The following is a 12,546-nucleotide window of genomic DNA, read 5'->3' as shown; positions in this document are numbered from 1 at the left end:
GGGTGATAAGCGCCTGGTGGGTGATAAGCGTCTCTGTGACACACCTGTGTCCACGTGTGGAGCAGGGTGGGTCTGACGGGGGGGGGAGCGTGTCCCCCTGCGCAGAGCTGGTGCACGGTGCTCCCGGATTGTCTCCCCTGTATCCAGGGGGGCTCTGCCTGCTCCCCCTCTCCAGCCCTGAGCTCCCCTGCTTCCCAGCTGGGCATCTGATACCCCCGGCCCTAAGCCCCCTCTGTCCATTGTCTTCTCTACGGGGAAACAGGGTCGTAAACAGGTCGCCTGGGCCTCCTCTCCCCTCTTCTGTCCTCTGGGCCCTCTGGGTGGAACCGGCTGGTCAGGTCACCGGGTCCCCTTTCCCCGCAGCCCATTGTCCTCCCACTGGCCAGAACCGGCTGCAACTCCTGAGCTGGGCCTCTGGGTCGCCAGGTCACCAGTCACTGGGGTCTCCATCCTCCAGGCCATCGGCTGGGGTTCCAAGTTCCCTCTCTAGTCTTGTGTCCCAACGAACTCCCTCTCCCCTCACCTCATTAAACCAGTAACACTCAGGCAAACTGAGTCTCACCCCCTCTGCATGCAAACCACTGGAAAAACATGGAAAAAGCAAGAAAATCCCCCACTTCGTCACAGGCGGAAGGGACAGGGCAGTGTTTCCTACTTCCTCCTCCCTAACCACAGGACAGGCATTCATGTACCCCTGGGGCGTGGGCACGGCCGTGGGCCCCAGCCCTGCCTCGGCGGGGTGTTGTGACGAAGTGGGATAAAGATGTGTCGAGGTGGGAGTGTTCTTGGTGTTCTCCCTGGGTGCTGTGTGTGTGCCTCAGTTTCCCCTATGCATTTCTCGAGTGTCTGGGGGTGGGGTGATTGTTGCAGAGACCTGGGGGGCCAGTATGATCCTATCTGCACAGAGAATGGCCGACACCCTGTTTCCTGGCAACTAATGGCCCGGGCCCCTCCTCTTCAAAGGTACCAACTAAAGTATTGAAGAACAAAGAGATCGGGTGACCTCCTGGCCGGGGAAAGAGACAAAGGCAGAGGAGGGGCTGGAGAGTTTCAGTATGGAGCTGGCTGGGAAAATGGAGGTGAGCCCAGATGGGGCTCTGGCCTCCCAAATGGGGCTCTGGCCTCCCTGGCCCCCCAAAATGGACCTGACTGGGGGGGTCCTGTTGTCTGTACCTGCAAGACCTGTCTTGGACTGTGTTCCTGTCATCTAAATAAACCTGCTTTACTAAGAGTCATGGTGAATCGCAGGAAGCTGGGGGTGCAGGGCCTTGTCTCCCCCAAACGCTGTGACAGGTGTGTGGTTCCAAGTCAGCAGACTGTGGTCAGGCCCTCTCTGGGGCAGCAGGGGTTTGGGTTTGGGGCTGTAGCTGCAGCTTTCCTGAGTCAGGGGCTGGGGAGCCCAGTAACCCACCTCTGGGGCTGGGGTGGGGCAGATCAGGGGCCCAGGCACCTGGGGCTTGGGCTGTCACTGTGCCCTTGGCTGTGCCCGGAGGCTCTCCAGGGGTCTGCCTGTCCCCATGCCAGGGCCCTGTCTGGGGCTCACTGGCCCCCACCTTCAAAAAAGAACTAGATCAGTTCGTGGAGGACAGGTCCATCAATGGCTGTTAGCCAGGCTGGGCAGGGATGGTGTCCCTAGTCTCTGTTTGCCAGCAGCTGGGAATGAGCGACAGGGGATGGATCACTTGATGATTCCCTGTTCTGTTCATTCCCTCTGGGGCACCTGGCATTGGCCACAGTCGGAAAACAGGCTATTGGACTGGCTGGACCTTTGGTCTGACCCAGTGCGGCCGTTCTTATGTACCTGGGGTGGTGCTGCCTGGTCCCGTGCCTGGGGCCCAGGGCTGGCGCAACCTATTAGGCAACCTAGGCGGTCGCCTAGGATGCTAACATTTAGGGGGCGGCGACTGCAGCGGCCGGATCTTCGGCCGCCCCAGTCGTCGTCGGTATTTCGGGGGCGGGACCTTCCACCGCCTCTGTTGGGGGCAGTATTTCGGGGGCGGGACCTTCCGCCATCTAGGGCGGCAAAAAAACTGGCAGCGCTCCTGGCTGGGCCTAGCCCCACAGTCATTTCCTTACAGAACTATTAACTTTTGTTGACTTGTTTTCTGGCATTTCGGTGTTTGCCCAGGGCCTTGCCCAGCCTGGCCCATGAGTCTCAAGCTTGTCCCAGGCTGGGCGCCTGGATCCACACGTCGTCACACAGCTGGAGGGAGGAGGGCAGTGGCAGGCGGTTTCTCCCCGTCACATGCTGTGAGCCAGTAAGAGATGGCACTGAAGGGCGGCTCTGCCATAGGTCCCGATCCCCAGCAAGAGCCGTTCAGCCCCTGAGAACTCCAGCTGCCCTGCAGAACGAGAGCTCAGGGCTGGCACAGCCCCACCTGGCCCCGTCACAGGGCCAGGGCAGCCACTGCTCCCACCCTTCCCCAGGGACCGGCCTGTGGCCAGCAGTGCCCAGTGCCAGGAACAACGCATACATACACTAGGTGTGCACCTGGGGCCCACACGTGGGGGGAGGGCCCTCGGGGGCCAACAAACAGCCACACGGTGCACTTTATGGCCAGGGAAATTTGAGTGGAGGTACGACCCCCCCCCAGTCACGATGAGCAGCGCCCCGAGCAGCAACAGAACACGCAGCCGGTCCCGGGGCAGCCACAGCACGGCCAGCCCAGCTGCAGGGAGTGCGCTGTCTGGCGCCGTGTTGTTATGCATCAGTGGGTAGGGCCCCTACATGTGTTGTGCCTAGGGCCCCAATGGGTTAATCCAGCCCTGTCCAGGAAGCCTGGAGACCAGCTGTCACCTTCCCTGGGCGGGGAGGGGGGCCCATGGGGGCATGTTGCCCATGACAGCAGCTCACAGGTATTTCTAAAGCTGCTACTGTTGGTGCGAGGGCAGCTGGGTCTGTTCTGGCCCCTCATGATGGTTTTATGGCCCCCTCCTCCTCTTGTCCAATTTGCCTTTGGGGCCATTGCCGGTTACGTGTGGCTGCCGTGAAACCCCATTTACTGCAGTTCAGTCCCACTGAAATACCCGACAGAGCGCTGGCGCTGACAAGAGGATTCTGGGTAACACCCAGAGGATTCTGGGTACTGCCAACGTGCTGCCCAGCAGGATTCTGGGTAACACCGGGGATTCTGGGTTCTGCCAGGGTTCTTGGTCACACCGAGGCCAGTCTCAGAGCCAGACTTTTCCTTGAGTCCATTTTACACCTGCCCAGCCATTTCCTTGGTGCGTTTCGCTGCCCTGCTCTCACCAGGGGCTGAGCTCCCCTTTGTCGGAGCAGGAGAGGGCACCTGAGGCCAGGGTACCCTGGCCCTAGATGGAGGGATGACTTGCTGGGCTGTGAGCTGGGCGGTGCTGGCTCTGAGGGATGGCGGTCCCACAGCCCCCTGCCCATGGACCATTGAGCTGATTAGACCGCCCTGCAGGCAGCGTTGCCAAAGCAGAGGTCCGAGAGGTGCAGGAGAAAACCAGCCTAGAGCCTGACTCAGCACAGATCCCTTTATTGTTCAGCACTATAAACACAGACCTTCCCAAGGACATTGTGACCCCCTGTCACGGTGGGGCAGCCGTCACAGAGCCAAGAGGTTACATTATAAAGGAGCCCCAGGCCTTTATAATGGTGCAGGCAAACGTAACCCCCTGGAACCTGAACACTGCACACTGTGGGTCCCATGGCAGGATACGGCATTTGGCAAGTGATTGGGGGCAGGAGGGGCTTGGAGCTGGGGGGAGTGTCCCCCCTCGCATTGTTCATCCAGTTCCTTCATGTTTTCGAATTCGACTGCTCCGGAACCTTCCGACGCTCACTCCCACCTCCTGGAAACAGGCGGGAGCTGGGCCAGAGAGGGCTCCCCAGGCTGTGTGTGTGTGTGGGGGGGCGGACACCCGATCCACAGCTCGGGGCAGTATGGGGGGGCTCCTCTGGGGAGCCCCTGCCATACTCCCTGCACTGTCCAGGCTGATTGGAGGGGGGATATATGGGGCAGCCCCTTTGCCCTCCCTTGTGGAGCGGGGGAGGAATTAAGCAGCTCCCCCTCCTGCAGGGCCATGGGCTGCAAGGGGGGGCAGTCACCCCCTCCCCACCCTGCCACACTGTGACTCCAAACGCCCCCCTGTCCTCCCCCCCCCCCCCCCCCGGTGCAGCAAATCCCTGCCCGGGGCTGCCTTGTCGGCCCTGCCCGGCACCCTGGAGTCCAGCTGCAGGAAGCACATGGCAATGGTGGGAGCTCTGCTCCCGCTGGTCCCTGGGTGGTGTCCCTAGAGATCCTATGACGTCGTGGCAGGGTTGGCGTAGAAGGCGTTGGTGCCGTTGCCGGCGGCGATCTGGGAGGAAGCAGAGGGGATGGGGTTAGAGCCAGGCTGGGCCAATCCACCGTTACCTGGCAACCAGGACCCCCAGCCAGGCAACCACCACGTTCCCCTGTTGGCATGGAAACCGGGGCTCTGGGCCTGGGGAGGGGATCACTGGGCTGAGCCCTGGCGAACAGACCCCAGTCACGTTCGATACCGGCCACCCCGTCCCTGCCAGCAGGGAGAGGCCTCAGGGACTGCTCCAGCTCTGCCGCCCCACGGCAGCACGGGGGGCACATGATGGGGCGGGGAGAAGGTGACCCTACCCCAAACCTGGCCTGGGGCTGTGGGGCTAAGGCCATTTAACAGCAGAGTGACCCACTGCCCTGACAGGCTCCCCCGGCCCCCCAGTCCCTCAGGCAGTGCCGGGCCGGGGCTGAGGGTGCAGGGCGGCCGTTCAGTCACAGGGAGAGATGTGGAGCCGAGGAGGCACCAGCCACCCACCGAGGGCGGCCGGGTCCCCACGGGTCAGGGGAGGGAAAACCAGAGCCCCACGTACAGACTCCGCCTGCTCCAGCCCAGCCGCCCTCCCCGAGGGACCTGCCACCCCGGGCTCTGCACAGGGCACAGCCCAGGCCTCGGCTGCCTCCCACCGGCCAGCAGGGACGGGCTCGGCTGAGGGAGCCCAGCGTCCCTGGGAGCGCAGGGCCTGGCTCCAGCCAGGCTCCGTCAGGGCAGGCTGCCCCCCGCCGGAGCCCCGAGCCGGGCATGAGAGTTACACTAACCCCCGTTCCGGGGCAGGAGCGGGGCCGCCTGGGATCCATGGGCATGGTGCCGGGGCAGAGCCCAGCCAGGCCACCCCGGGCAAGGGGCACAGCCGGCGCTGCCACGGCGCCATTTGTAGAGCGACTTCTCCCGGAGCCAGGCATCAGCCCCACCTCCACCCCCTTCCCTCCCTGCCCCACAACCTCGCTCTGTGACCCCACCCCCACTCCAGCCCCACAACCCCACCCCCACTCCTGCCCCGCAACATCACTCTGTGACCCCACCCCATCCTTGCCCCACACCCTCGCTCTGCGACCCCACCCCCTCCCCTGCCCCGCAACCTCGCTCTGCGACCCCACCCCCTCCCCATCCCTACCCCACAACCTCACTCTGCAACCCCACCCCCACCCCACAACCTTGCTCTGCGACCCCACCCCCACCCCTGCCCCACGACCTTGCTCTGCGACCCCATCCCCATCCCCTCCCCTGCCCCACAACCTCGCTCTGCGACCCCACCCCCTCCCCGCCTCAAAACCTCACTCTGCGACCCCACCCCCATCCCTGCCCCACAACCTTGCTCTGCGACCCCACCCCCTCTCCTGCCCCACAACCTCGTCCTGCGACCCCACCCCCACCCCATCCCTGCCCCACAACCTCGCTCTGTGACCCCACCCCATCCCTGCCCCACAACCTCGTCCTGCGACCCCGCCCCCACCCCCGCCCCACAACCTCGTCCTGCGACCACATCCCTGCCCCACAACCTTGCTCTGTGACCCCACCCCCACCCCTGCCCCACAACCTCGCCCTGCAACCCCACCCCCTCCCCCGCCCCACAACCTCGTCCTGCGACCACATCCTTGCCCCACAACCTCGCTCTGCGACCCCACCCCCATCCCTGCCCCACAACCTTGTCCTGCGACCTCACCCCACACACAACCTCACCCTCCAACCCCCTTCCTCCATCTCCCCACCCACAGTGCCACCCTCTGAACCCAGCCCCACTCCAGCCCTCCCAGCCCCCCACCCCTCTGGAGCAAGGCAGGGGGCTCGTCCCCCACGGACAGCAGCAGGAGTCACAGATTCCAGGTGCGAGTGTCCCAGGCCAGCAGGCCCATGGTGACTGTCTAGTCTGACCTCCCGTCTCGCCCAGGCCAGAGACCGGCCCGGAGTGAATTCCTGCTGAACTAGGGCCGAGCGTTCAGCAAACGTCCCATCTGGCCACAGAACCTGCTGGGCATGGAGAAGCCAGCCGGGCCGGGGGCCGGCCAGTGGTTACTCACCCCCAGCCACACCTAATGCTGTTCCAGGTGGATGAGTCGGTGGCTCCTTATTTCTCTCCCCAAACAGCCCTGCAGAGCTTCCCGCTGGGGCAGAGCAGGGCCCCCATGGGAATGGAGAGTGCCTCGGGGGGGCTGGCTGAACCCCGGTCCCAGGGCAGGCAGGGACGGGGGATGCTGGTGCTGCCGAGGGCAGGACAGGCCATGGCAGGTACAGGCCTAGCGGCCCCCAGAGACCCAGGCAGAGCTGTGGGGGCAGGGCGGGCAGAGCCACTGGCCTGCCCCATTAGCTGCTGTTTGTTTAGCTGCTGGTTTGATGTCAGCTGGGAGCTGCCCCTTAGTGATTAACTCAGCGAAGGGGGCTGTGGTCAAGGTCAGGGGCTGCCACACGGGGCCTGGGCTGCAGCCACCTGACTGGGTAGAACAACATTTCCCCTGGCTCTGGCCAGGCCAGTCCCCTGCCCCCCCAGGGACATGCACCCCCCCACCCCAGGACTACCCCCCAGGACCTCGCTCTATAATCCCCCAGGCCCACCCCCATTGCATCGCCCCCAGGAACCACACCCCATAACCAAACCAAGACCAGGCCCTATAATCCCACAGGATCACACCCCATAACCCTCCCCCGCACATTGCATCCCCCCAGCACATCCCCCCCGATGAGCTGACTAGTGCAGCAGGGTCCTGTGCTCACATTTCTGGCTCTGGGACCCCTTGTGCTGTTGATACCCCCCCAGCTCTCCCGGGGGGGTTCATTGGGTGGGACACAGTTAGGACCGTGGGAAGCACCATGCCACCATCGCCATGCCACCAGGGTTTGTGTTCGTCTCTCTGGTGAAATTTTCTGGGATGAGCTGACCAACCCCCCTCCTCCTCCCAACCCCCCCTCAGTGAGCAATGGGGGGCATCCACCCTCAGCACCTGCCGCTGGCATCCCCAGCGTGTGCCTGGCAGGGCTGCCGTGTACCGGGCACCGGCGTCCAGGGGTGCACCCAGGCCGTGTACGGGGACAGACATTGGGGCACACGCTGGGCGAGGGGGCACCCAGGGCAGGATCAGGCCCCGCTGCTTACGTCATTGTAGGGATGCTGCTTCTTGCCGGGGCCGCTGAAGCGCCCGTAGGTGTGGTAGTTGGGGTACTCGCTCCTGGGCTGGTACGAGGCCTGTGAGCTGAACAGATCCAGCTTCCCGCGGTTCCTCCTGCGGTACGAGCAGACAATCTGAAGGGGCGAGAGGAGGCTGGTGAATGGGGGCGGGGCGCAGAGGGGATGGTGGGGTCAGGCAGGGAGAAGGAGAGAGGCTGGAGGGGGGCCTGAGGCCGGAGGGAGGGGCAGCGGGGGGCACTCACCAGCAGGATGAAGATGACGATGCTCAGCACCAGCAGGATGCAGACCAGGACCAGCAGGGCGATGCCCCAGCCAGGCACCAGGGGGGCTGGCGCCGAGGTGGCCGGGGGAGAGCTGCCAGAGTTGGCTGAAACACAAGAAGGAGCAGTCAGGGGCTGGGGAGGACCTGGAGGGGAGGGATCCTAGGAGAGGGGCCCAGGCCAGGGGATGCAGCTGGCCAGGCAGAAGGGCCAGGGACAGTCAGGGGCTGTCGGAAGGGGGCTGGCCCTAGGGTGCTGGGAAGAGGCGGAGTGTGATGGCTGGGGGCCCAGCCCCAGCCCAGGGTCAGCGAGGACGGCTGTCAATGGGTGCGCTGCCAGGGGGCCCAGAAGCCCTCCCTCCCCGGGACAGATACAGGCTGGGCTGGGCCGGCAGGGCCGGCACCCTCCACACGCCCAAAAGCAACCCAGCCAGGGGCCTCTGCTGGGAGCTGGAGGAGCCCCCGAGGGCAGCCCCGTCCTGTCTCCACAGAGCTCTTCACAAGGGCCATGGACACCAGCCCCCCTCAGCCATGGGCTGAGCCCCGAGCACAGGGGCCCCGGGACACGTGGCTGTGGAGACACTGTGGGGCCCGGCCGGAGCCTGCTCACCGCGGATACTGTCCAGCTGGAGCCCATCAAAGCTGTTCTGGCCGTCCAGCCTTTGTGCCAGCTGCTGCTCAATGCTGGTGGCGCTGATGCTGGTGTCGCTCTCTTGGTACAGCAGGACGGACTCAGTCACCACCGAGCCCTGGCTGCAAAGTGTGCAGGAGAGGGGGCGTTAACTGGGCCTGGCCCTGGCCCTTCCCGCATCCCTGCCCCGGCTCCCCCATTCCCACCTGCCCCAGCACTGGCCTCCCTACACCATCCATCTGCCCCCTGCCAGCTCCTGCCACCTGGCCCTGCCCCAATTCTCCCACAATACCCACTGGGCCCTGCACCAGCTGCCCCACCCACAACCCCCTTGAACCACCCCCCTTATGCCCCCACCTGCCCCAGCCCCAGCTGCCCACCCCCACCCCCCAGGGCAGCACACACCTGCCCAGCATGGCCTCAGGCAGCCAAAGCTCTGGGCTGTCAGACATGGCACCCCCAGGGTCACACAGATTTAGCTTCTCTCTCCTCACCTTTCTCTCCCTCCCAAGCCCAGCCCAGGAGGCAGCAGGCTGCCCCCTCCCCTGCCCACAGCTGAGGCAGCCCCATGGCACACACTGTACCTGAAACGCAGATCAGTGAATCCCAGGTAGTTCTGCCAATTTGGACACTTTGGGCAGCCGTAGGTCTTGTTGTACTGCCACAGACAGAGAGGGGAACAGGGTCACTGCCAGCACCCCAGCCGGCTCAGGGGGGCAGGGAGCACCCAGCTCGGCAGATCTGCCCCGGCCCCTGACAACCTTCCTTGCTCTCCTCAGGGGTGCAGGGGCACGGGGTGTCTCCCCAGAGGTGGCTGCAGAGGAGCAGAGGGGCCCAGAGCCAAGGGCAGGGTCAGGGGGAGTGAGGGGGCTCCCCAGACAGGATTGAGGGACTCTCCCTTCACTGCTCCAGGACAGGAGGCTGTGGGGCTGAGGGGCCTGGTGCCCAGGGCTGGGCCTGGGGGTGGGGTGGGGGCGTCTCCCCTCCCCGCTCCGTGGGGTCTCTGCCTGTGGAGCCCGAACTGCAGCAGCCACCAGAGTCCCGAAGGCTCATCACACGGCAGCTCGATGGAGCTCCCCGCGGAGCCCCCCAGCCTGGGGCTGGCAGCCGCCCCCAGCTGGCAGGCAGGGGCAGGGGGCCGGGAGGGGAGGGAGGGGTTGCTGTGCTCACCATGATCTGGATTTTGGAATATAAATCCTTGTAGTAACTGGTGCTGGAGTCGAGCAGGGAGTCGTTGAAGTTCCAGTTCACAATGCGGAACGAGAGAAAGAAATGGATCGGGGCCGGGGTCGTAATGGAGGTGCTGAGGGGTGCGGTGGTTGTGTTGCCGGGGGGTGGGATGGTCCTGTTGCTGGGGAGCGGGGTGGTCATGTTGACGGGGGGCGGGGTGGTCGTGTTGGTTGAGGGTGGGGTGGTTGTGTTGAGGAGAACGGTGGTTGTTTTGCCGGGGGGCGGGGTGGTCGTGTTGAGGGGCGGGGTGGTTGTACTGCCGGGGGGTGGGGTAGTCGCGTTGCTGGGGGGCGGGGTGGTCGTGTTGCTGGGGGGTGGGGTGGTCATGTTGCCGCGGTGCGGGGTGGTCGTGTTGTTTGAGGGTGGAGTGGTCGTGTTGCCGGGGGGCGGGGTGGTCGCGTTGGTTGGGGGCGGTGTGGTTGCATTGCCGGCGGGCGGGGTGGTCGTGTTGAGGGGAAGCGTGGTCGTGTTGCCAGGGGGCTGGGTGGTCGTGTTGTTTGAGGGTGTAGTGGTCCTGTTGCCAGGGGGCGGGGTGGTTGTGTTGCTGGGGGGCGGGATGGTCGTGTTACTGGGGGGCGGGGTGGTTGCGTTGGTTGGAGGCGGGGTGGTTGCGTTGCCGGGGGGTGGGGTGGTTGTGTTGCTGGAGGGCAGGGTAGTCGTGTTGCCGGGGGGTGGGGTGGTTGTGTTGTTTGAGGGTGTAGTGGTCCTGTTGCCGGGGGGCAGGGTGGTTGTGTTGCTGGGGGGCGGGATGGTCGCGTTACTGGGGGGCGGGGTGGTTGCGTTGGTTGGGGGCGGGGTGGTTGCGTTGCCGGGGGGTGGGGTGGTTGTGTTGCTGGAGGGCAGGGTGGTCGTGTTGCCGGGGGGTGGGGTGGTTGTGTTGCCAGGGGGCGGGGTGGTTGCGTTGCCTGGGGGCGAGGTGGTCGCGTTGCCAGAGGGTGAGGTGGTCGTGTTGGGGCCCAGTTCTGCACCTAGGAGAGAATTGGTTTGTTCAGTTCAGGAGAAAATAGAACAAAATATGTGGCGCAGGGCAGCAGTAGAAACCCCTGGCAGGACAACTGAGGCGTCAGGTGCCCACAAATCAGGGGCAGTTATTTTACACAGCACGTGACTAGTCTGGGGAACTCACTGCCACTAGGTCCTAGCGAGGCCGAAAGCTCCCAGGGCTCAGCCCTCTCCCCCCCGGGACAGATACAGGCTGGGCTGGGCCGGCAGGGCAGGCACCCTCCACACGACCCAAACAAACCCAGCCAGGGGCCTCTGCTGGGAGCTGGGGGAGCCCCCGAGGGCAGCCCCGTCTCCACAGAGCTCTGCACAAGGGCCATGGACACCAGCCCCCCTCAGCCATGGGCTGAGCCCCGAGCACAGGGGCCCCGGGACACGTGGCTGTGGAGACACTGTGGGGCCCGGCCGGAGCCTGCTCACCGCGGATACTGTCCAGCTGGAGCCCATCAAAGCTGTTCTGGCCGTCCAGCCTTTGTGCCAGCTGCTGCTCAATGCCGGTGGCGCTGATGTTGGTGTCGCTCTCTTGGTACAGCAGGACGGACTCAGTCACCACCGAGCCCTGGCTGCAAAGTGTGCAGGAGAGGGGGCGTTAACTGGGCCTGGCCCTGGCCCTTCCCGCATCCCTGCCCCAGCTCCCCCATTCCCACCTGCCCCAGCACTGGCCTCCCCACACCATCCATCTGCCCCCTGCCAGCTCCTGCCACCTGGCCCTGCCCCAATTCTCCCACAATACCCACTGGGCCCTGCACCAGCTGCCCCACCCACAACCCCCTTGAACCACCCCCCTTATGCCCCCACCTGCCCCAGCCCCAGCTGCCCACCCCCACCCCCCAGGGCAGCACACACCTGCCCAGCACGGCCTCAGGCAACCAAAGCTCTGGGCTGTCTGACATGGCACCCCCAGGGTCACACAGATTTAGCTTCTCTCTCCTCACCTTTCTCCCCCTCCCAAGCCCAGCCCAGGAGGAAGCAGGCTGCCCCCTCCCCTGCCCACAGGTGGGGCAGCCCCATGGCACACACTGTACCTGAAACGCAGATCAGTGAATCCCAGGTAGTTCTGCCAATTTGGACACTTTGGGCAGCCGTAGGTCTTGTTGTACTGTCACAGACAGAGAGGGGAACAGGGTCACTGCCAGCACCCCAGCTGGCTAAGGGGGGCAGGGAGCACCCAGCTTGGCAGATCTACCCCAGCCCCTGCCAACCTTCCTTGCTCTTCTCTGGGGTGCCGGGGCACAGGGTGTCTCCCCAGAGGTGGCTGGAGAGGGGCAGAGAAGCCCAGAGCTGAGGGCAGGGTCCCGGGGGGGGTCAGGGGGGCTCCCCAGACAGGATTGAGGGATTCTCCCTTCACTGCTCCAGGACAGGAGGCTGTGGGGCTGAGGGGCCTGGTGCCCAGGGCTGGGCCTGGGGGTGGGGTGCGGGCGTCTCCCCTCCCCGCTCCGTGGGGTCTCTGCCTGTGGAGCCCGAACTGCAGCAGCCACCAGAGTCCCGAAGGCTCATCACACGGCAGCTCGATGGAGCTCCCCGCGGAGCCCCCCAGCCTGGGGCTGGCAGCCGCCCCCAGCTGGCAGGCAGGGGCAGGGGGCCGGGAGGGGAGGGAGGGGCTGCTGTGCTCACCATGCTCTGGATTTTGGAATATAAATCATTGTAGTAACTGGTGCTGGGGTCGAGCAGGGAGTCATTGAAGTTCCAGTTCACAATGCGGAACGAGAGAGAGAAACGGATCGGGGACGGGGTCGTAATGGAGGTGCTGAGGGGTGCGGTGGTTGTGTTGCCGGGGGGTGGGGTGGTCCTGTTGAGGGGAAGCGTGGTCGTGTTGTTTGAGGGTGGGATGGTCATGTTGCCGGGGGGCGGGGTTGTTGCATTGGTTGGAGGCGGGGTGGTCACGTTGCCGGGGGGCGGGGTGGTTGTGTTGCGGGGGGGCAGGTTGGTTGTGTTGTCGGGGAGCGCTGTGATCGTGTTGCCAGGGGGAGGGGTGGTTGCGTTGCC

The 12,546-nt window shown here is 65.0% G+C and overlaps 1 protein-coding gene across 1 annotated transcript in view; it reads right to left on the bottom strand.

Annotated features, from left to right (window-relative positions):
* The window catches only part of LOC128827297 (mucin-1-like), a 31,898-nt gene extending 21,018 nt beyond the window's left edge, over positions 1-10,880 (bottom strand). Inside the window, exons 1-2 of the mRNA XM_054011156.1 lie at positions 10,802-10,880; positions 9,499-10,526 (exon numbers count right to left, since the gene is read on the bottom strand). Coding sequence (XP_053867131.1) covers positions 9,499-10,526; positions 10,802-10,880 — 1,107 coding nt within the window. The remainder of the gene's footprint in view (positions 1-9,498; positions 10,527-10,801) is intronic.
* Between the last annotated feature and the right edge of the window lie 1,666 nt (positions 10,881-12,546).

The sequence above is a fragment of the Malaclemys terrapin genome, chromosome 21, assembly GCF_027887155.1.
Source record: "Malaclemys terrapin pileata isolate rMalTer1 chromosome 21, rMalTer1.hap1, whole genome shotgun sequence".
NCBI lineage: Eukaryota > Metazoa > Chordata > Testudines > Emydidae > Malaclemys > Malaclemys terrapin.
This window is presented reverse-complemented; position numbering and strand designations above follow the sequence as displayed.